The sequence below is a fragment of the Octopus sinensis genome, linkage group LG8 (assembly GCF_006345805.1).
Source record: "Octopus sinensis linkage group LG8, ASM634580v1, whole genome shotgun sequence".
In the NCBI taxonomy this organism is placed as follows: domain Eukaryota; kingdom Metazoa; phylum Mollusca; class Cephalopoda; order Octopoda; family Octopodidae; genus Octopus; species Octopus sinensis.
The window spans coordinates 25,236,960-25,259,656 of record NC_043004.1 but is presented as its reverse complement, the minus strand read 5'-3'; the positions used below and the strand labels follow the sequence as shown (position 1 = coordinate 25,259,656).

General features: G+C 38.1%; 1 protein-coding gene across 2 annotated transcripts in view; it reads left to right on the top strand.

The window, feature by feature from the left end:
- LOC115215047 (p21-activated protein kinase-interacting protein 1-like) overlaps positions 1-22,601 on the top strand; it is a 35,085-nt gene extending 12,484 nt beyond the window's left edge. The window contains exons 5-10 of one of the 2 annotated variants that reach the window (XM_036505282.1): positions 2,249-2,331; positions 3,245-3,307; positions 4,699-4,796; positions 7,451-7,553; positions 12,511-12,706; positions 22,404-22,601. In XM_036505282.1, the coding sequence (XP_036361175.1) occupies positions 2,249-2,331; positions 3,245-3,307; positions 4,699-4,796; positions 7,451-7,553; positions 12,511-12,706; positions 22,404-22,444 (584 nt within the window). In that variant the 3' untranslated portion in view covers positions 22,445-22,601. Of the gene's footprint in view, positions 1-2,248; positions 2,332-3,244; positions 3,308-4,698; positions 4,797-7,450; positions 7,554-12,510; positions 12,707-22,258; positions 22,372-22,403 lie in introns of those variants that run through there. The other variant, XM_029784184.2, reaches the window with a different exon arrangement.
- Positions 22,602-22,697: the final 96 nt, after the last annotated feature.

The following is a 22,697-nucleotide window of genomic DNA, read 5'->3' as shown; positions in this document are numbered from 1 at the left end:
CACACAAGAAATCCATCCGAACGTGGCCGTAGTCAGTACCGCATCGACTGGCCATCGTGCTGTGGGCACATAACAAACACCATCCGATCGTGGCGTTCGCCAGCCTCATCTAGCACCTGTGTCGGTGGCACATAAAAACACCATCCGAAGACTAGTCAGGCCATATCCCATGGCCCCTACCTGGGACGTAGTCAGTCCACCTGTGCATACCTTCCTCCTTGTGATACTTGTGAAGGCCTGTTGAGGCAAGTGAAAATCAAAATGAAATCAAAACAAATCAAATCAAATCAAATCAAAACAAATCAAAATAGATGAACATTAATGAAATTGTATCTTTGTGGTACCAGTGCCGGTGGCACACAAGAAAACCATCCGAACGTGGCCGTAGCCAGTACCGCACCGACTGGCACGTAACAAACACCATCCGATCGTGGCCGTTCGCCAGCCTCATCTGGCACCTGTGTCGGTGGCACATAAAAACACCATCCGAAGACCCGGCAAGACTAGTCAGGCCATAACCTGTGGCCCCTACCTGGGACGTAGTCAGTCCACCTGTGCATACCTTCCTTCTTGTGACACTTGTGAAGACCTGTTGAGGCAAGTGAAAATCAAAACAAATCAAAATAGATGAACATCAATGGAATTTGTATCTTTGTGGTACCAGTGCCGGTGGCACGTGGCACACAAGAAAACCATCCGAACGTGGCCGTAGCCAGTACCGCATCGACTGGCCTCCGTGCTGTGGGCACGTAACAAACACCATCCGATCGTGGCCGTTTGCCAGCCTCATCTGGCACCTGTGTCGGTGGCACATAAAAACACCATCCGAGCGTGGCCGTCTGCCAGCCTCGTCTGGCACCTGTGTCGGTGGCACATAAAAAACACCATCCGAGCGTGGCCGTTTGCCAGCCTCGTCTGGCACCTGTGTCGGTGGCACATAAAATCACCCACTACACTCTCGGAGTGGTTGGCGTTAGGAAGGGCATCCAGCTGTAGAAACACTGCCAGATCTGACTGGACTGGTGCAGCTTTCGGGCTCCCCAGACCCCAGTTGAACCGTCCAACCCATGCTAGCATGGAAAGCGGACGTTAAATGATGATGATGATGATGATTTCGTTCAACTATGGTCTCAATTCAAATGCCAATGACTTTGCCTTTCATCCTTTCAAGATCAATAAAATATGTACCACTTGAGCACTGTGGTTGATGTAATCAACTTACTCCTTCCCCACAGATTTCAGGCCTTGTGCCTATAGTAGAATTATTATTCATTCTGAGTTCAAATTCTGCCGAAGTTGACTTTGCTTCTCATCCTTTTGAGGTCAATGTAATTAGCTATCCCACTGTCCAGAATTTCAAGTTTTGTGCCTATAATAGAAAGGATTATTGTTATTTATTCTGAGTTCAAATTTGCCAAGGTGAACTTTGCCTTTCATCCTGTCGGGTTCAATAAAATAAGTACCAGTTGAGCACTAGGGGGTCAATGTAATCGACTAGCACCTCCCCCAAAATTTCAGGCCTTGTACCTATATTATTATTATTATTATATTTACAGGCAGCAATCTGGCAGAATCATTAGTACGCCAGGCAAAAATGCTTAGCAGCTTTTTGTTCATGTTTACTTTCTGATTCCAAATTTGAATTTGACTTTGCTTTTCATCTTTACGAGGTCGATAAAATAAAAAGCCAGTTGAACACTGGGATTGATGTAATTGACTTATGCCCAGACTTGATGGTCTTGTGCCAATATTTGAAACCATTATTATTAAGGTGGCGAGCTGACAAAATTGTTAGCAAGCTGGACAAAAATGCTTAGTGGTATTTTACCTATCGCTGCATTCTGAGTTCAAATTCTGCCATGGTCAACTTTGCCTTTCTTGCTTTTGGGGGTTCATAAATTAAGTACCAGTGAAACACAGGGGTTGATGTGGTTGACTAGTTCCCTCCCCCAAAATTTCAGGCTTTGTACCTTTAGTAGAAAAGTTTATTATAATTATTAAGATAGTGAGTTGTCATTAGCACATCAGGCAAAATGCTTAGTGACATATCATCCATCTTTCCACTCTGAGTTCAAATTTTGCCAAGGTCTGGGGGTCTATGTAATCAACTTACTCACACCCATGCTGGCTTTGAGCTAAAATTTGAAGCTATTATTATTATTATTATTAACATTGCTGATTTTCAAAGAATTTTTAAAGAGTAAATAATAAGAATTGTATTTAGCATTTATTTATTCATTTATTTTAGTTGCTGATCTTGTAGTGTGGTCATTAACTGGTGATACTTATTGTCTGGTGTTTAATCACAAATTGGAAATTTACCTCACAAAGGTAAGACTGTTTGTCATGTGACATGTGATTAGATTTGGTATAAAACTCTGTTTTCTAAACCTGTTATTTGTAACTCTATCAGACTTCACTATTGATGGCAGGATGGTTTTATTTACTATGTCTAGCACCTATGGGTTGTCTATTCAGTCTACCTGGGCATGTGAAAGTGACATGGCCACAGGTAATGATCAACAACAGCAGATAAGACATATATTTACAATGTATTGTACAGCAACAATCATATTGTATCAGTAAGTTTCATCCAAATTCATTGAATAGTAATATTTTCATGATTGTACTGCATTTTATCAAATTACCTAGTTTCTAACAAGATTAAGAGATTTATTTAGAAAAAGCACTTCAGTAATTTAAGAGCAATAATAAATCTCTGAACGAGATCTAAACAGTAACCGCTCGACAACGTAAAGTATATTAGCCATCTCAATATGGCTAACCACTAAGGGTGGGTGTTACTGTAGCTTTTAGCCCCAGGAGATCATCGTCTCCAGCTGGCTTTAGGCTACAGTAACACCCACCCTTAGTGGTTAGCCATATTGAGATGGCTAGTATACTTTAAGTAATTTAAGAGTTAACCCTTTAATGTTTAAACCAGCCATATCCGGCTCAAATATTCCAACTGTTTTATGTTCAAACTGGCAAGATTCAGCCTCTTACACCTATCCTACAATGTCATTCTAAAGCTAAGCAAACACACCATCGAAATCGCAAAGCTACAACATAATGCATGATTAATTCAAAACAATATGAATAAATAAGCATTACATTTAACAGAGTAATCTGAATGCTAAAAGGTTAATCCTGTTTTAAATGTTGCTGCAATTCTCGTCCATAAATGTTCTACGTTCGACTTGACTTCTTTTACAAACATTGTGGTTTTATTCTAATTTCACAGACAACTGGTTTAATCCAAATTGTTGAAGCTCCAGGTCGTATTAATTCCATGCTATATATGACTGTAAGTATAAACTAAGCATAATGTGTATGTGTTTGAAGTTTGGGTCCAAAAGTGGTATCTAACTGTGGCTGCAAATGTTTGTGAGCCCCTCCCTAACTTAATAATCCTGTTCAGATATGGTCAAATGTGTTCCAGTAATGCACATCCCATCTTCTTGCATTGTCAAGGACATTGCTGGTGATATGTAATAGACACCTAGTACACTCTGTAGAGTGGTTGGCATTAAGAAGAACATCAAGCCATAGAAACCAAGCCAAAAGAGTGGTGCAGTTGTCTGGCTTACCAGTTCCAGTCAAACTGTGTAACCCATGCCAGCATGGAAAATGGACTTTAAATGATGTCTTAAACAAGGTTTGAGGCCACAGTAGCATGAGGGACTGCAAAGGAAGAAGAGGCCTGCAAATTCAAAGGATGTCAGTTGACAAAAAACTTGAAGGAATGAATATCATAAACCAGAGAAAAATGTGTGTGTGTGTGTATGTACCCTTATCTTGACATTGTTTGTTGTAAATGATCATCATCATATAAGCGAGGTTGTTAGTTTCCAGTCCTCTGTGGAAAACATGCTTAACTTTGGGAATATATTGCCTTGAATGGTGACATGAAGGGCATCCAGCCATAGAAAATCAACAAATTCCATCTGAACTATGCAAGCATGGAAAAGTGACCATGAAACAATTGAGATATATTTACATATATAAATACACATAATTGTATGTATGTGTATGTACAGTTTCTATGTATCAAAATTTTACTTGCATGCTAATGGTCAACTCAAGGCTGTTGTAGAAGGCACATGTCGAAGGTGCTACACTGTGGAATCAAACCCAAACCTTCCTTGTTGAGAAGGAAATATTTTAACTGCACAGTCATACCTATGTCCAGCACACTATTATGTCAGCTATCATATATACGATACTAGATTATTCACTGCAGTATTAACTAGCATAAGCCATAAAGCATTTAAACTGGCCATATCCAGCCCAAATATTCTGTTTTATGTTCAACAAGCTAGATCTGGCTTTTCACACTTACCCTACAATGTCATTCTAAAAATATACAACCACATCAGCAAAACATCTAAGCTATGAGATAAGGTATTAATTTTTAAGCAATATGAATAAATAACCACAACATATGTCAAAGTAATCTGAATGTTAAAGGATTGAAAGAAATTTGGCTGCTGTTTCTAGCAAGTTGAGCAACCACATACGGGTTCCTTTCTTGACGCAAGGTCAATCAATGATATTCATTTCAAAGGTTATATGGAATATTTGTCTTTGTAACTCAACCACACTGACCAATAGCGCTCTTTCTGTGAATTGAAGAATTAAGTGGGTTTTATTAACTAAATATGCATCACCTTAACAAAAAAAATTGTATCTTTCCAGAATTCTTTAATAGTATATGGTGGTGAAGGATCAGATATAATCTTTTATGACATAGAAAAAGAAGCAGAAGTCTACACGTTAACTACCAATTCCAGCAGGTATTTTACCAAAATATTATTGTTCTACTTCCCTTATTTCTTTGTATTGAACATACATTTTCACTTTGTTTTTTAGTTCCTACCTCTCTGTGTTGTATGTTGTCGTATCAGTATAATCCAATATCACTATGTTTTATGTTTCATTGTCTGATTATCTGTCAGTTACTTAATATGTTCCACTAATTTTGCTGTTATTTATCTTGTTTGTTCATTTAACTCCATTCTTTTTCCCCCCATCCTGGTATGGGTTGGATGAAGGCTCATTTTTGAGGTGGAATTCTAAAAGTGCAAATTACCACTTGTCGCTGAACTACAATTGGTGACTTTTGTAACTTAGCACAAATTGTAAACATTTACTTTGTTTCAAACAGCAAACTATACAACTAAAGTAATTAGGAAATTAATTTATAAAATTAGAAAAGTTCTACCTCCTGACTGATCAGAAACACACATGCATGCTTGCACACAAATGGCAGATTTTTGAGTTTCTGGCTGCTAAATTCAGTCACAAAGCATAGCTTGGGTTGGCCCAAGATGCCACACAGTGGGACTGAACCTAAAACTACATAGCTGAGAAGTGAACTTCTTAACCATTCAATCATGTTTGCACCTGTGCCATTACTCTATATATGGTTGTGGGTATTCATATTCTATGTCATTGCACAAAAGTGTTCACCTAAGAATGGTGATAATTGTTGACTATCCCTGTCAAATCATTTGCTAATTCTGCACTTTGGAAGTGGAATTTAAAAACCCTTACTTGAGAAACTAGTAGGGGTTTGTTATAGAAAGAAAGGACCTGCAGCTGTAAAATAATTCCTCAATAATATCTATTCATCCAGTTAATGCCACCATAAAAAAATGGATATAAAAACAAGTATTTTATGATAGTAAATAGAAATATGTAAATCACCCTACTCTGTATGTTACTACAGAGCAGAATGTGCACTGGAAAATTATTTCAGTTGACCATTGGGCTTCTTTCAGATGCAACCATTTACTCAGGTGGGCTGCATATGGTTGCATCACAAATGCATTGGCAACACCTGTATAGCATGTACATATCAGGTATTGCTACTGCTTATTTACCTAGTCTACACACCAAGTACAAGCACAGCATTGATTTTCTGAACCAGAGGTTGTCACCTGTAAATTAAACAAATATATTTACTTAAATAATTAAATGAAATACAGGTACCTGTACATTGTAGCAGCTGTGGGAATTTGAAGTTTCTTCTCATAAATTAGTGCAGATTATAGGAGGTGTCCAGAAAGTTGGTTGTGTGCCTGTGATGCATTATGCATTTATGCAACTGAAGGAGCAAGAAGTAAGTAGCTCTTGCTGTTTTCTGTTGTGATGCTATATTAAATATTTTTATTGCCCTGTGTATCAGCTATAACTCTGTAGTAATGAGTTTTAGTTATTAAACTGGGTACATGTCATTTCATTTTTAATCTTTATCCCTTTAGCATTCAAACTAGCCATATCCAACCCAAATATTCTGTTTGCTTTTTTTTTTCTTTTAAATCAAACTGACCAGGCCCAGCCTCGTACATCTACCCTACACTGTCACTCGAAAGATAAACAATCATATCATTAAAACCTCAAAACTGAAATAATTCACAATTAATTCAAAGCAATGTGAATAAATAAAAATGACATTCGACAGAATAACCTGAATGCTGAAAGTCCTGTACCACAATTGACTGCAGTTGTTGTCGAGCCCTTAACTGTGCATAACTACAATCCAAATTGTGTTTGTTGCTTGTGAACAAATTCTGTGTGAAAAAGAAGAAAGTTTAACTTCATTTTAGGAAGAAGTTCCTGCCAAAAGACTTCTTGTCTGCACTGTATGCATTTGTATTTCTTGTTTTATTTAGTGCATTTCTTAGGATTTTTCTCTTTGATTTTGAAGCATCACGGTGAGTATACTTCAAGCAGTGAGTTAGAATTTTATGGTATTATGGATTTCATTAAAGAGAGCTTGAAGTCGGAGAAGAAAAATCAGATGTCAGTATCATTTGTACACACAAGCAATCTAAGTGTTATTTGTTGGGGGGGAGTTGCTTATCTCCACTTTGAAAACATAAGGACACAGGAAATGTGTCAAGTCCACCAGGAAACGGTGTTTCCTAGGGCTAAATAACAGTAGCATTCTTCCATTTTATAGGACTGTCACATTAAGTTGGCAACATACTATCACTTTATCATACTGCTGCTGCATAAATGTCTCTGAGAGATTTAGAAATATATTATTTCTATAGTCAATACATTGTATCAAATTTTATCCCGATTTATGCAGTTGTAATATTTTTATAATTTTTATTCTGGACTACATGCATTTCATAAAAATCTATTTGGTTGTTAGTTTTAGCACATCTCTCAACCAGGGTACAAGCAGTTGAACACTGCATAGAATATATTTGTCAACATGTGCTATCTTGCAAACAAAAGAGTTCTCATGTTTGGCCTATTACTATGTAAATAGGCATGAATGTGTCCATGGCTTCTAGTAAGATTGGGAGATTTGTATTGAAAGAGTTCTATAGAAATAAAATTAAAACAAGTTATCTCCTTTTTAATGAAACACCTAACCCCCAATGACCATAAAATATAAACATTAACACTTTCTTTTATAATTATGTATTTTCAGAATTCGTGGTCTGAGTCACAAAGTGCTGCCATCTGGTGACAATATCCTTGCTAATGCTTGTAGTGATGGCTACGTCAGAGTATGGAAGGTTATCATTGATGATGTAAGTATAACTCTATTATTAAGCTACTCTTTTAGTTTAGGTATCAATTTGTAATTGTTTTGGGAGAGCAAATGAAAAAACTCTTTGTCAATATCAAAATTCCTATGAAACATAGGGTCCTGTAGTAAACATAGCAATAAACCAGTGCTTCCCAATATATTTATGATTTCATGGCATGGTGCACTACAGGTGGAAAGTTGTTTTTTTTTTTCTAAAAAAAAAAAAAAGAAAAAAAAGAAAGCTTTTGAAGTTAAATATTATAGGCATAGGAGTGGCTGTGTGGTAAGTAGCTTGCTTATCAACCACATAGTTCCAGGTTCAGTCCCACTGCATGGCACCTTGGGAAAGTGTCTTCTACTATAGCTTCGGACTGACCATTGCCTTGTGAGTGGATTTGGTAGACAGAAACTGAAAGAAGCCCGTCGTGTTGCGGCGTTACGTGCACCCCCCCCGTTTGTTTGTCCAATTTTAAACCCTGCACGACTTCTATACACACTGTCTTTCCTACCCGCCATTGCTTCTTCACCAAACTTTTTGGTGCCCTCCGATTCTTCCCCCCTCTTCCTCCCATCCTCCTTAATCCCTTCTTTCTCCTTTTCTCTTGGTCACTGATTCTGTCCCCTGCCTTCCACCCTCTTTGATTCCCTCTCTCTCTGTCTCTCTCTCTCTCCTGCAACCTGCTGCTTCTTAAACCATTCTGTTGGCTATCGTATCTCGACCAACATGTGTCCCCGCTACCGAAACGGTAATTATTTCTACGCCAGCTGCTATGTTGTTGTTTCTGTCTCATTTGGTCTAAAGTCGTATGACAACTACCGTTATATATATTTTTGTTTATTCATTACTGTTTTCAATTTCGTTTTCGTCTCTTGTATTTACATCCGTCTTGTGCGTTCACATTCCTGTCTTCTACCAAGAAATCTAATGCTTACAGCTTAGTTTTTTTTCTTGGGGCTGGCCGAGTTGGAGCAAATATCAGAATTGAACAGCCGAAATTTGCTATGATGATTCGGTGTCTGACTGAAGATTGAAGGCTTCGAATGATTTGTCTGTGTTCCGTGTTCGTCCCTTCCTGTATTTCACGTTCATTATATATAAAAACATTCATTCTTATATATATATATATATGTATGTGTGTCTGTGTTTGTCCCCCCCCCCTCAACATCACTTGACAATCGATGGTGGCGTGTTTACGTCCCTGTAACTTAGCGGTTCAGCAAAAGAGGGCAATAGAATAAGTACTAGGCTTACAAAGAATAAGTCCTGGGGTCGACTTGCTCAACTAAAGGTGGTGCTCCAGCATGGCCACAGTCAAATGACTCAAACAAGTAAAAGAGTATTTAGAAAATTATCAAAGAAAACTATTGCTTATTATATTTAAGTAGTACTACTTGTGTGTAAACAAAATTTAAAATAACATGGTTTTTTAGGCAATGAAACATTTGTAATGATTTTCTAAAGATTTGCATGTTTTTTTTTTAATTCACAACAGATAGGTACGGGTATGCTGTGTAGTTTTGGGTTCAATCCTACTTCACTGCATCTTGGGCATGTCTTCTACTATAGCCCTGGGCCAACGAATGTCATGTGAGTGGATTTGGTTGACAGAAACTTTGTGGAAGCCCATCATAAATGTGTGTGTGTCTCTGTGTTTGTACTCTGCTACCACTTGACACCTGATGTTGGTTTGTTTACATCCTCATAACTTTGCAGCTCACAAAAGAAACTGGCAGAATAAGTACCAGATTTGAAAAAATAAGTACTGGGGTCAACTTGTTCGGCTAAACCCTTTAACTTTTTCAGACAGTGTCCTAGCATGGCCATAGTCTAATGATTGTTGTAAGTTTTAAAAAAATGAAGAGAGATAACATACATAGACATCCCTTTGCAACATTGTTTGAAAACCACTAAACTAGAAATTAAATTGTGCCGTTAACCCTTTTCATTGCCATATTTCTATTGAAATATACTGCATTTTGATTGGATTAATTTTGAAAATAATGAAGAATTTAGTAAAATAACTTGATAAATTATTAATCTGTTGTTTGGAATATAAATTAGCATAAATGGAAAGTTTTAAGGTCACTATAAAACAAGGAATTTGTATCATAGAACCATGGGCAGTTTCAGGCAGGTCTGAAGCAAAAGTGTTAGGTAAAAGATCATAACTTTTTATTTTAGTTAGCTACCACTTTTTCATTTCATAAGTGAGTGATAGCAACTACAAAACATATTTAACTGTATATAGTGCTCCAAGAATTATACAAAATATTGAAACTTGCAGAGAGCTGCACTCTGTGTTAATTGCAGTGTTGCTGGAGAAGCTGTAAATATATTGCTTAGCTAGCACTTCATTAATTGGTGTCACATTTGATGCCTGTCTACACAAAAAATGTCATTAGAAATTTAGATCTTCCAATATTTATGCTTTGATGTTATCACCCAATGTACTAGAATTAACAGCCTGATCTTCCTCCGATAATGTTCTGCCAACCTAAAAAGGAAGTGGAACTCACACATTGGATAACATTGTCAGAAATATTCTCAATATGCCTGGGGAAAAGAAAAGATGGGGGATTTTTTAAAGTTTGGCTGCCAATTTCCAAAAATTCCAAGTTTATTGAAAATTTAAAAATTTGTTACATTAACCCTTTCGTTACAATATTTCTGACCAAAATAACCCCTCATGAGTTTCAATTAAATTCTAAAATAATCATGAATTTAGGCTTGTTTCATTAAATAACTGTAACTTTTTTACTTATCAACATTTTAATGTGATATTTGGAACATAATTAAAGGAAGGGTTCTTAATCAATTCTATTGCATAACTTTTGTCTCAAAGTGACTTTAATTACAGGTAAATCCAGGTAAATTGAGCAAAAGGTAAAAATATTAAAATTTTAAATTGAGCAAAAGGTAAAAAATTAAAATTTTGTTTAAACATCACTATAGAAAATGAATCATCAGCTAATATTCAAATGGGTATGCAACAAAATTTTGATAAAGAAGAATTGTGCACATCACTAGATCATCAGTTGAATTTAATGCACAACAGGTGTACCATAAAGGTGGAATAAACTGAAATATTGGAATCCACCGTAAGTTTGACCGAACTAAAGATATCGGTCAAAAAATAATATACGGCCCTGGTTATGGAATGGAAGTGATAAATTCCAGACCACATCGTTCCCTAGGCCATGCTGACTAACATTATTTTCCCTGTATAAAAACTAAATCCACGCAGTACCCAGTATTTGCTTCACAAATTTCCCAAACTTTGAACCCCGATTTTGGGTTTGTTTACAATCTGCGTAAGTTTGTTTCCGAAGTGATCGCTTAAAACTAGCATACTGAAAAAAATAAAAGTCTAATGGTTTCACTTCCTAAGAAAGGCTATAGATAAACTTTATCTCCTCAGAAAAATTGCTAATAAAAACATTTTAAAAGTTTTTTTACTTCATTCCGATGTAAAATCGTCTTCGCTGTCGCCTTCGCCGCTTTGTTTCTTCGAAAGGCGCTGCTTTCATTTTCGGATAAAAAAATATTCATTATTTTGTACACCACGTGCTTTAGTACCTATTTCATTCTTTTTCTCGATATCTCCCTATTTTCCGTTGACAAAGCTTTAAATTCGGAATCAATGCTTGATAACATGAAACTCCTATCCATTTTCAAAGTTGAAGAAAAATCGATGCCGAAAAACATGTGGAAAAAAATCTCCCAAAATTCACTGAGTTGAGATATCACTTCAAGCAATGTCGGATACTATAACTTAACTATTTACAATGTGAAATCACATGCCTTAACGAATGTACCAACGAGATTTGGGTTCAAATTTACATTTAAATAACAATGGGTTCTAACGGCCGGGTATGGCCGGGTTGGTACTTTGAACTAAAAAATTTTTAGCCGGCCGGGTTAGTATCGAAAGGGTTAATGTAGTTTTCAAAGCTGAATCTCAGGATATATTTCACTTTTTCCAGAAAAAGCTTTTAAAAACGTTATAGAGGTTTAAAGTGTGATCATTTTCACCCAGTCAGGAAACAGGATTTAGGAGCTGTCATTTTGTGCGTGACATGTTTTAATGTGAAACTAAATAAATCAACTTTTGCTTTACACACAACATATAACCCCTCATAACTTTTTTTGATTTTTTTTAGAATTTTCAGAAAATGTTTGTGAATTTGTATTCTACACTTGGGAATTCATACTATCATGCAAAGACCAAAAAAACAAAAAATATTGTGGGGTGCATGATATAAAGCCTATTTGGTTGTTATTTTTAGCACATCTCTCGACCAGGGTACAAACAGCTGAACACAGCATAGAATATATTTGTCAACATGTGCTATCTTGCAGACAAAATAGTTCTCATGTTTGGCTTGTTACTAGGCATGAATGTAACCATGGCTTATGATTGGCTAAAATTACCCAAAATTTTCAAACTTTAAAAGCTATTAATTCTTTATTTATTGATTTATTGCAAAAATGTATTTCAAAGTAGTGATTAGCATATAAAATCATATTACACCAAATATGAAATCATTTTAAGCAGGAATTGAAGAGATTGAAAATTGGCGGCCGAACTGAAAAGAACCAAGATGGGATTTTAACAGCTGGAACACCTTTTATCATAGGTCTGTTCCGTCAGGGTTGACCTGGAGCTAAATAATCCTTTTTACTCTAGGCATAGTGCCTGAAATTTTGGGGAAGAAGCTAGTCAAATACATTGACCTCAATGTTCAACTGCTACTTGTCTTTTCAACCTTGAGAGGATAAAAGCAAAGTCAGCTGCATTGGAATTTGGACACAGAACATAAAGCAGTAAGAAATGCTGCTAGACAGTTTGTCGGGTGTACTAACAATTCTGCCACCTCATTGGAACTAAATAGTGACCATGACTACAATACCAACTTCTAACTCTGATTTTAACATTGTATTATTATTATTATTGCAGAATAACATTGTCACCAAATTGCTGGCAGAACACAACAGTTCATTCCGTCTGACTTGCATAGCCGTCTATGTGAAATCTTCTGACAGTAAATCTAAAGAATCAAAGCCTAGAAAGGAAGTATCAACAAAAGAAACTGAAGTTCCATCTCAGGATGAAGAAACAACTAAGCGTAAAGTTATTTCACTTGAAGATAAAGGTAAGGATAAAATCTATTTTGTCTTGTTTGTCAATTTCTGTAACAAGAAACTAAAAAAAATGTGTGTGTATTTGTGTGCTTGTTATTATGGCACCAGATGTCTTGAACTATTAAAGAAGCACTCCTTTTTTTTTTTTTTTCTTTATACTTTGCTGTGTTCCTCAATAGTGTAATGTGCTGAAACTGATCTAAACACTCTGCTGCTGCTGCTGATTTAAGTGAGCATCAGAGCAGCAATTTTGAGGATATTATGGTGGAGGGTTAGGTACCTATTTCTTTATTACCCACAAGGGGCTAAACACAGAGGGGACGAACAAGGACAGACAAACGGGTTAAGTCGATTATATCGACTCCAGTGCATAACTGGTACTTATTTAACCGACCCTGAAAGGATGAAAGGCAAAGTCGACCTCAGCGGAATTTGAACTCAGAACGTAGTGGCAGAGGAAATACCTATTTCTTTACTACCCACAAGGGGCTAAACACAGAGGGGACGAACAAGGACAGACAAACGGGTTAAGTCGATTATATCGACTCCAGTGCGTAACTGGTACTTATTTAATCAACCCCGAAAATATGAAAGGCAAAGTCGACCTCAGCGGAATTTGAACTCAGAACGTAGTGGCAGATGAAATACTGCTAAGCATTTCGCCTGGCATGCTAACGTTTATGCCAGCTCGCCACCTTATGGAGGGTTAGTTACCATACCACTAATCCCCACTTCCTTCCTATATCAGCACCTCCCATCCCAGTATTTTACTGGTACCATAGGATTTGAACTGAGAGCTTAAAAATGCTGGAAGAAATACTACAAATGTCTTTTTTCTAAAACTGTAATGATTCTGCCAGTTTCTATATAATGGTTTCTAATTTAAGCACAAGGCCACTAATTATAAGAGGAGTTTAGTCAAATTTCCTGTCACAGTACTTGGCAGATACTTTATCCCCCCCACTAAAGAAACAGGATGTAAGGCAGTAGAACTCTGAGTAATAAAAGGAAGAAATGTCATTAAGCATTTTGTCTGACATGCTAATAATTTTGCCAGTTTGTCACCTTACTACCAATAAAAATTGTTTCTAACATCATCATCATCATTTAACGTCCACTTTCCATGCTGGCATGGGTAGGACGGTTTGACTGAGGACTGGCAAACCAGATGGCTGCACCAGGCTCCAATCTGATCTGGCAGAGTTTCTTCAGCTGGATGCCCTTCCTAATGCCAACCACTCCGAGAGTGTAGTGGGTGCTTTTACATGCCACTGGCACGTAAAAGCACGTGGGCCAGTCAGGCAGTACTGGCAATGGCCACATTCAAATGGTGTTTTTTTTACATACCACCTGCACAGGAGCCAGTCCAGTGGCACTGGCAGTGCCCTCACTCGAATGTTGCTTTTCAAGTGCCACCAGCACAAGTACCAGTAAGGTGACGCTAGTAACGATCATGCTTGAATGGTGCTTTTTACGTGCCACTGGTACGGGAGCCAGTCAGCGGCCCTGGCAACAAACACACTAGGATGGTGCTCTTAGCGCTCCACTAGCACAGATGCCAGTCATGTGGTGCTATCATCGAATTTGATAAAACCAGAAATTTGGAAATGTCAATTAAATCAACCTCAGTCTTTGAGCAGCACTTTAATTTATCAATCCCGGAATGATAAAAAGCTAAATTGAGAATAGCAGGATTTGAACTCAAAATGTAAATGCCACAGTGCATCTTACCTAGCATGCTAATGGTTCTGCCAGTTCACTGCAATAATAATTCTTTTTCGACTAAATGCTTTCAATATATAAATTAATGCCTATTCTCACAAAATAAAAAATGCTACCTTTCATGCCTACTCATGTACTCGATTGTACATCTATAAGTGATACAGTTGATTTTTTTATAACGTGACCAAGTTAGTAGCGGAGGTGGATGCACAGAGAGTATCACCACTAGAATACGAATAGCCTGGGCAAAGTTCAGAAAGCTCCTACCCCTACTGGCAACAAAAGGTCTCTCCCTCAGAGCAAAAGGTAGATTGTATGATGCATGTGTGCGAACTGCCATGCTTCACGGTAATGAAACATGGGCTGTGACTGCAGAAGACATGCGTAGACTTGAAAGAAATGAAGCTAGCATGATCCGCTGGATGTGTAGTGTCAGTGTGCACGCAAAACAGAGTGTAAGTATCCTGAGAGAAATGCTGGATATAAGAAGCATCAGATGTGGTGTGCAAGAGCGACGCTTGCGATGGTATGGTCATGTGCTGCGGATGGATGAAGAGAGATGTGTGAAGAAGTGCCACTCCCAAACAGTTGAAGGTATCAGGGGGAGAGGTAGACCCAGGAAGACATGGGATGAGGTGGTCAAGCATGACCTCAGAGCATTGGGCCTCACTGAGGCAATGGCGAAGGACGAGATCTCTGGAGATATGCTGTGACTACAAAGACCCGGGCTGCTTTCTGCAGCATTCCACATACCCCCTACCCATTCTAAGTACCCCGGATCCCAAAGTACCCTGGATCCCCAAAGTACCCCGATCCCCAAAGTACCCCGGACCTCGTTGCCCCCGTGTCGCTGACACGTTAAAATGCTCGAACCGATCGTGACGATGCCGGACCCTCCGGCCCCTGTGCAGGTGGCACGTAAAAAGCACCCAATCCACTCACGGAGTGGTTGGCGTTAGGAAGGGCATCCAGCCGTAGAAACTCTGCCAGATTCAGACTGGAGCCTGGAGCGGCCCCTGGCTTCCCAGACCCGGTCGAACCGTCCAACCCGTGCTAGCGCGGAAAGCGGACGTTAAACGATGATGATGATGTACATTGAGTTTTATGCTTCTTTGGGGAAATCTAAGACCAAATCATATCCAGAGTTGTTCCCCTTATGTTTTTGTGTTGATTAATCACATTATAATTAATTTATAAATAGGTTTTAATGATCACTGCATTAAATGTAACACATTTAACAAAATGCTTTTAAGTTTTATTATATATATTGATATATAATAGTGTCCTCCTCTTTGCTGCTTTAGTCGCAATATTTTAGCCATTATACCTGCTGATCTTCAGTTGCCTTCTGTATTTGGTAATCATCATCATCATCATTTAGCGTCCGTTTTCCATGCTAGCATGGGTTGGACGGTTTAACTGGGGTCTGTGAAGCCGGATGGCTTCATCAGGCCCAGTTTGAGCTGGCAGTGTTTCTACGGCTGGATGCCCTTCCTAACGCCAACCACTCCGTGAGTGTAGTGGGTGCTTTTTACGTGCCACCTGCACAGGTGCCAGACAGAGCTGGCAAACGGCCACGAACGGATGGTGTTTTTTCGTGCTACCGGCACGGGGGCCAGGCGAGGCTGGCAACGGACACGAGCGGATGGTGCTTTTACGTGCTACCGGCACGGGGGCCAGGCGAGGCTGGCAACGGACACGAGCGTATGGTGCTTTTACGTGCTACCGGCACGGGGGCCAGGCGAGGCTGGCAACGGACACGAGCGTATGGTGTTTTACGTGCCAACGGCACGGAGGCCAGGCGGAGCTGGCAACGGACACGAACGGATGGTGCTTTTACGTGCTAATGTTCTTGGGATTTAGAACCGAATCCATTATTAAATCCAATGGGAGTGAATGGGGATAGATCGTTCTCATTCTATTGGCCAACCCATGCTAGCATGGAAAACGGACGTTAAACGATGATGATGATGAACTGAGTGTTGTTTGGCTAATACAAGGCTTGAACACAGCTCCACTTAGTAACCCACTACACTTTAACACTAATCATTACAAGTTCAAATTCCATTAAGGGTCAATTAAAAGAAGTATCAGTTAACCCATTAGCATTCAGATTACTCTCTGTAACATAATGCCTATTTATTCACATTTTTGAAAATTAATCGTCCATTATTTGGTAGATATGAGAGACTAGATCTAGCTGGTTTGAATATAAAATGTAGAATATTTGGACAAGATATAGCTGGATTAAATGCTAAAGGGTGATGAAGTTGATTTAAATTGACTATATTTCTTCCAGAAATGGCCAACTTTTACCTTTGTGAAAAAGATATTTCTTTCATTAAGACAGCAAATTGGCAGAATCATAAGCATACTGGACAAAGTGCTTAGCAGCATTTCATCTGGTTTTTGTATTTTGAGTTCAAAGTCAGCCAAGGTTCACTTTGCTTGAGCACTGGAGCCAATGTAATCAATTCTCCACATAATTAGCTGGCCCTGTACCAAAATTTGAAACTGTTATTACCTCTGCCTTAGTGAAGGCAGAGGTATTGTTTTCAGTCATATTTGTTTTTGTCCATAGACAAGATATCTCAAGGACCACTGGATAGATTCAGATGAAACTTTCAGGGATGTTTGCCCCTCATGACTGGCATGAACTGATTAGATTTTTGGATCGATCCGGTATCAGACAATGATTCTGGATTCTCGTTTGTGAGAGCAGTCAAGTTTATTTCAGATATTCTCATTTTAAAAATCATCTCCTGGTAATCTTTGAGAGGACGTTGGTGTTGCCTTGGCAGAGGTTTGCGCTCTCTTAGTGCTCTTGTTATTGCTATGAAGGTGGAAGCTGATGAAATGGCAGAATTGTTACAGCATCAGACAACAATACTTTCCAGTCCTTGTTATGGCTCTTTACATTAATCATTATTTAACATGCTGTCAAACTGTCTTATCCATGCCAGCATGTGTAGGACGGTTTGACAGGGAATTGGCAAGCAGCAGGGCTGCATCTAACTCCAGTGTCATCTTTCGCATAGTTTTTGTGGCTGGATGCCCTTCCTAATTCCAACCACTTTACAGGGTACACTGGGTGCTTTTGCCATGCCACTAGATCTAATGATGTTGCTATGTAACTTGCAAGAAAAAGAAGGAAATAGAAAAGAGGAAGTTCTAAGGAGAAAATTCTGAGTTTAAGTCAGCTTTTCCTTTCATCCTTTCAAAGTTGATAAAATAAAGTACGATTCTCAGGAGCAATATAAAATTATTACCCTTCTCCATACCCAAATTTCAAGTCTAGTGTTTAAGCTAGAAATGGTTATGAGAGTTGTAGCAGGTAATATCAGTTTCTACTCTGGACAAAATGCTTGCATTATTTAATAACTTTCTGAGCTCAAATCTTATTAGGAGTCAACTTTGTCATTCCTCCTTCTTAAGTGATTATAAGTACCATTCGTTTGCAGGAGTGGAGAGTGAATATAATCAATGGCAATACATCTTACATGATATTATGCTACGGCTAGAAAGTGTATGTAAGAACCTCTTTATTAAATTCCAAACTCTAAATTAATTGACAAAGTTTATTTTACTAAATCTCACTTAATTGTTGATTATAGTGTTTTATTCAAAATCTGGTCATGAAAAAATTAATTCATCACTCAGAGCAGAGACAAAATTCTAAAAGCTTTTAGAATAAAGCCTCCTGAATAGAATAATAGAATAAAGCCAGCAGATTCAGTTTAAATCATTATTATCACAACTTTGGTGAACAGACTGTATGATCTATAACTTCAACAACTAAGCTTTTATTTGAAATTTTTTCTGAAATTGATCAGAAAATATACTGGGTGTTTGGACTAGATTTGGCAGTTTGCTTAAAAGGAAAAGTAATCACAATATCCCTTCCAGAAATTAAAGTATTTGAAAAACTTCAAAAAATATCAACCTGATTATGCCTTGAAGAAAACAATTTATTCAAGGTAGCCTTCAGCTTCTGCCATGGCCTCAAGGCAGCTCTGGAACGTGGTGCATGTGTTCCTCACTGTTTCACTGGGAAGATCTTCAAACACCTCCTTGAACTTGGCCTCCAATTGACCTTGGTGTTGCAGGGAGTGTGGTTAGTATCTTACTCAATATCATCCTATGCATGGTAATCCAAGGTTTAATATGGGGGGGGGGGGATTAGGAGGCCATTACTTGATGGCAAGGAGCCAAATCCTGCTGCCACACATATGGTCTTCCAGCAGCAACCCTCTCCAACCAAGGGTTAAACAGTTTCCAGCAGCTTCACATAGCTGTCTGAATTAAGCTTAAGGCCCTGTTTGAAGATGTGGGGATGAACACTAGCATGCAGACACAATCAGAATACCTTCTGTCTCTTTCTTCATAGACTCTGTTGCAGCTATGTCATGTTTTACAGCTTTTACAGTGTTCACAGGGTATTGAGCAGTAGTCATGATGTTGGCATTTTTATATAAGTGGGATGTTCAGCTCATGATTGTAACATTTTGGGTTCAATTCCTGCACAGGTGGCATGTTGTTGTGTTCTTGAACAAAGTACAATATACTCCAGTTTGCTCAGCTTTAATGAGTATCAGCTGGGTGCTGATGCAATTCTCTTCTTTTGATCTCGTATATCCTGGCTGTTCTTCTGACTCAAGGAAGTGAGGTTGCAAAGAGGTCGCGAGTCTGCTTGTGACTACTTAGACACTTGAAATAGGGAAAGCATGATGCATACTCCTCTAAGTCATATCCACAAGCGATGGCTGACTGTATTGTATTGGATGGAGGAAATGGTTATAGGAAAGAATTTCCAAAAGTGAATATTGAGTACAAACAGACCTATGTTAAAGCATGTGGGTTATATGTCATCATGATCGTATTATTTTTCTAATCATTAAGTCCACACCAATATATTTAAGGTCGGGAAGGGCTCAGCTGCTGAAATTGATAGCTACATCAGCTGGCTGCAAGCCTAAGCCAGATCCGTTTAAAAACAGGTTTGATATTTCAGTGCTCTTTCTTTTATTACTTTGCATTGCATTCACATCAAATGTCACTTTTTTTGCTGGATCTTTTGACATAACTAAATATAACCTACCGAGTGTAATTGTAATTTGACAGAAATATAGTAACAAAAAAGGGTTAAACTGTTTCAACTAATTGTCTAGATCACTGGTTGTGATTAACACTTCCTGCTGGCAAAAATTTCACCTGCTAGCACTGTCATGAAGAACCTATACAATAAATACAGTTTAGCTCTTTAGCGCTTGGATTACTCTGTCAATTGTAATACTTATTAGCATTGTTTTGAATTATCATCATCATCATCATTCGCCTTTCTAGCACTTGTGCCCCGTGCTAGTAGGGTGCTAAGAGCACCATCCAAGTGTGATCGTTGCCAGAGCAGCTAACTGGCTTCCGTGCCGGTGGCATGTAGGAGGCACCATTCAAGCGGGATCATTACCAGCATCACCTTACTGGCACCTGTGCCGTTGGTATGTGTAAAAAAATTCGAGCGAGCTTGTTGCCAGTGCTGCTGGACTGGCCCCTGTGCTGGTGGCACGTAAAAGCACCCACTACACTTTCGGAGTGGCTGGCGTTAGGAAGGGCGTCCAGCTGTAGAAACTCTGCTAGATCAAGACTGGAGCCTGGTGCAGCCATCTGGTTCGCCAGACCCCAGTCAAACCGTCCAACCCATGCTAGCATGGAAAGCGGACGTTAAACAATGATGATGATGATCATCATCATTATTTAAAGTCTGTTTACTATGCAGGCATGGGTTGGACAGTTTAATAGGAGCTGGCCAGCTGAAGAGCTGCCAGGGCTCCACATCTATTTTGGCATGGCTTCTATGGCTGAATGCCCTTCCTAACACTAACCACTTTACAGAGTGTACTGGGTGCTTTCATGCAGCACTGGCGTGGGTGCTTTTATGTGGAACTGGCAACCATGCATTCACAAGATTAGGATCAGCTAAAGAAGAATGTGGAAGACATGCCTAGATGCGAGGACAACCACTCTCTTCTCAAGCACAGCAAACCACCAGAAGTCTCAGTTCCTTGTCATACCCACTGTGAGGCCCAGTGTCTTAAGATCCATTCTCACCACTTTGTCCCTTGGCTTCCTGGGTTTTCCCCTTCTATACGTTCCCTTCACAATTAGATTGGCACTTCTTGATGCAGCTCTCCTCATGTATGAATTACATAACCATACCAGCACAGTCTTTTCTGTATACTACATCTAATGCCTCATATCTATTTTTTCTCTCAAATCACTTACAGAGTCATATATTACCAACCAAATGGAGCATGCTGACTTCATTTCTTTGAAGCCTTCACATGTCCTCAGTAGTCACAGCCCATGTTACACTGCAATGTAGCATGGCTCTTCCTATGCCTGCATCATGCAATCTGCCTTTGTTACTAACAGAGGTAGTAAACTCTCTGAACTTTTCCTTATCCATTCTTATTCTAGCAGCTATACTTTCAGAACAACCTCCACCGCTGCTAACCTGGTCACCTAAGTAATGGAAACTATCTACTACTTCTAAGGATCCTCACTAGCATTTGAAGGGGTTAATCTTGCATTATCTTGTAACATTAAGATTTCAATGAAGTGGAAGGCTGAATATGGCCAGTTTAATTGCTAAAGTGTTAAATCGTTAAAAACCTAAATATCTCTATGAATTTGTAAGTTTAAAGACTCACTTTTTTGTCTTTTGCTTTTCAGTTATAGATGCAACCCCACAGGCCTTTATACACTCGCAATTATTCTTAGGCATTGTAGCAAGTCATAAAAGGTGGCAATATGACGTAATGGTCATTTGCCCGAACAAGCATAATTGTTGGTAATCCCATTGGTTAAAATTACTGCCCATATACAAATTCTAAACTTTTGTCAAAAAGATTTTTCACAAAATATGGTTCCTAGAATTTGGATATGAGCGGTTATAAATACCCTGATTTAGGGGAAATTACTCAGTGTTTGTAGGATGTTACTAAACTCCATGACACTCACTCATTGAGATATTGGCTATTTTTTATGCCATGTCTATAATAAAAATCCAACAAGACTTATTTGAATTGTTGTGAACTCTAGTAGTTAGTATGAAGGATTAGCTAGTGTGAATTTTAAGTCATAATTCTCTACAACAAAATGGCTTTACTTTCCAATTGTACTATAAATGCTAAACGTACATAAATAAACTCATGTAGTAATTATTTTCTCTTTCTTCACATTCTTCAACTTGTTAATGAAATTTATTTCTGCAATTATGAAACTGTATTTTTTTATAGTGGTTAAAAGAACACAAATTTATTTATCTTCAACATACATGCACGCATAAAATACCCATTAGCATTTCAGAGTATATATTTCTCGCTATGGCATTTATGTAGTTTGTGTAGCTGGAGTCAGAATTTATGTATAATGATAAGTAAGTTATAAGTGATGTGTTTATCAATATGTATTCCTACTTCAAAAGTAAAATATATTTATTATCTATTTCCAAATAGGAAACATATAAAAGTAGTGTTACACAAATAGTAACCAAACCGGCTATAAAAGCATTAAAGTTGTCCCTTATCTTGGTTTAGGTCCTTAAAAAATAATTATGAACTCTTGCATTAGTGTAGTCATTACCCTTCTGAAAGGGTGAAGGAGGCTAAGTTGACCCCTAAACTTAAAGCAGAAAGAAATAATGTTGAATACTGTTAAAAATTTAATTTGGTGCTCTACCAGTCTCTACTACTACTACCATTACTGACACTAATACTGTGTATGTTTGTACTGAGATTTGTTTAGAAATTAAAATCTGAAACTGTTTTGTTTTTTGTTTACAGAAGTGGGGAAACACAAAAAGACGAAGAAGAAAAAGAAGACAGCTATAGAAGTCATTCAATAGTCAATGTTTATTGTATATTTTGTAAATAAAATATATTGATTTACCATAAAAGCTTTGTTACATTTACTCTTTCTTTCCTTCAGAAACAGCTGCTTGGAAAAATCTTGTTTGCTTTTACTTGTAACCACAGATAAATGTGCCATTAATGGCTTGAATTACCAACTGCTGAGAGCATAATTGTTACAGTGTATTTCAGATCATCATCATCATTCGTTATTCATAATCGGATGCTGAAGTATCTAGAATTTACCAAAGTTTGTAGAAAGATAACATTTCTTTTTTTGTTGTTGTTTGTGATTTTGTTTGACATTTAAAAACATTTGTGTATGGTCAAACATATTTTAATAACTGAATATGTTTGAGTTAGTATTTATATT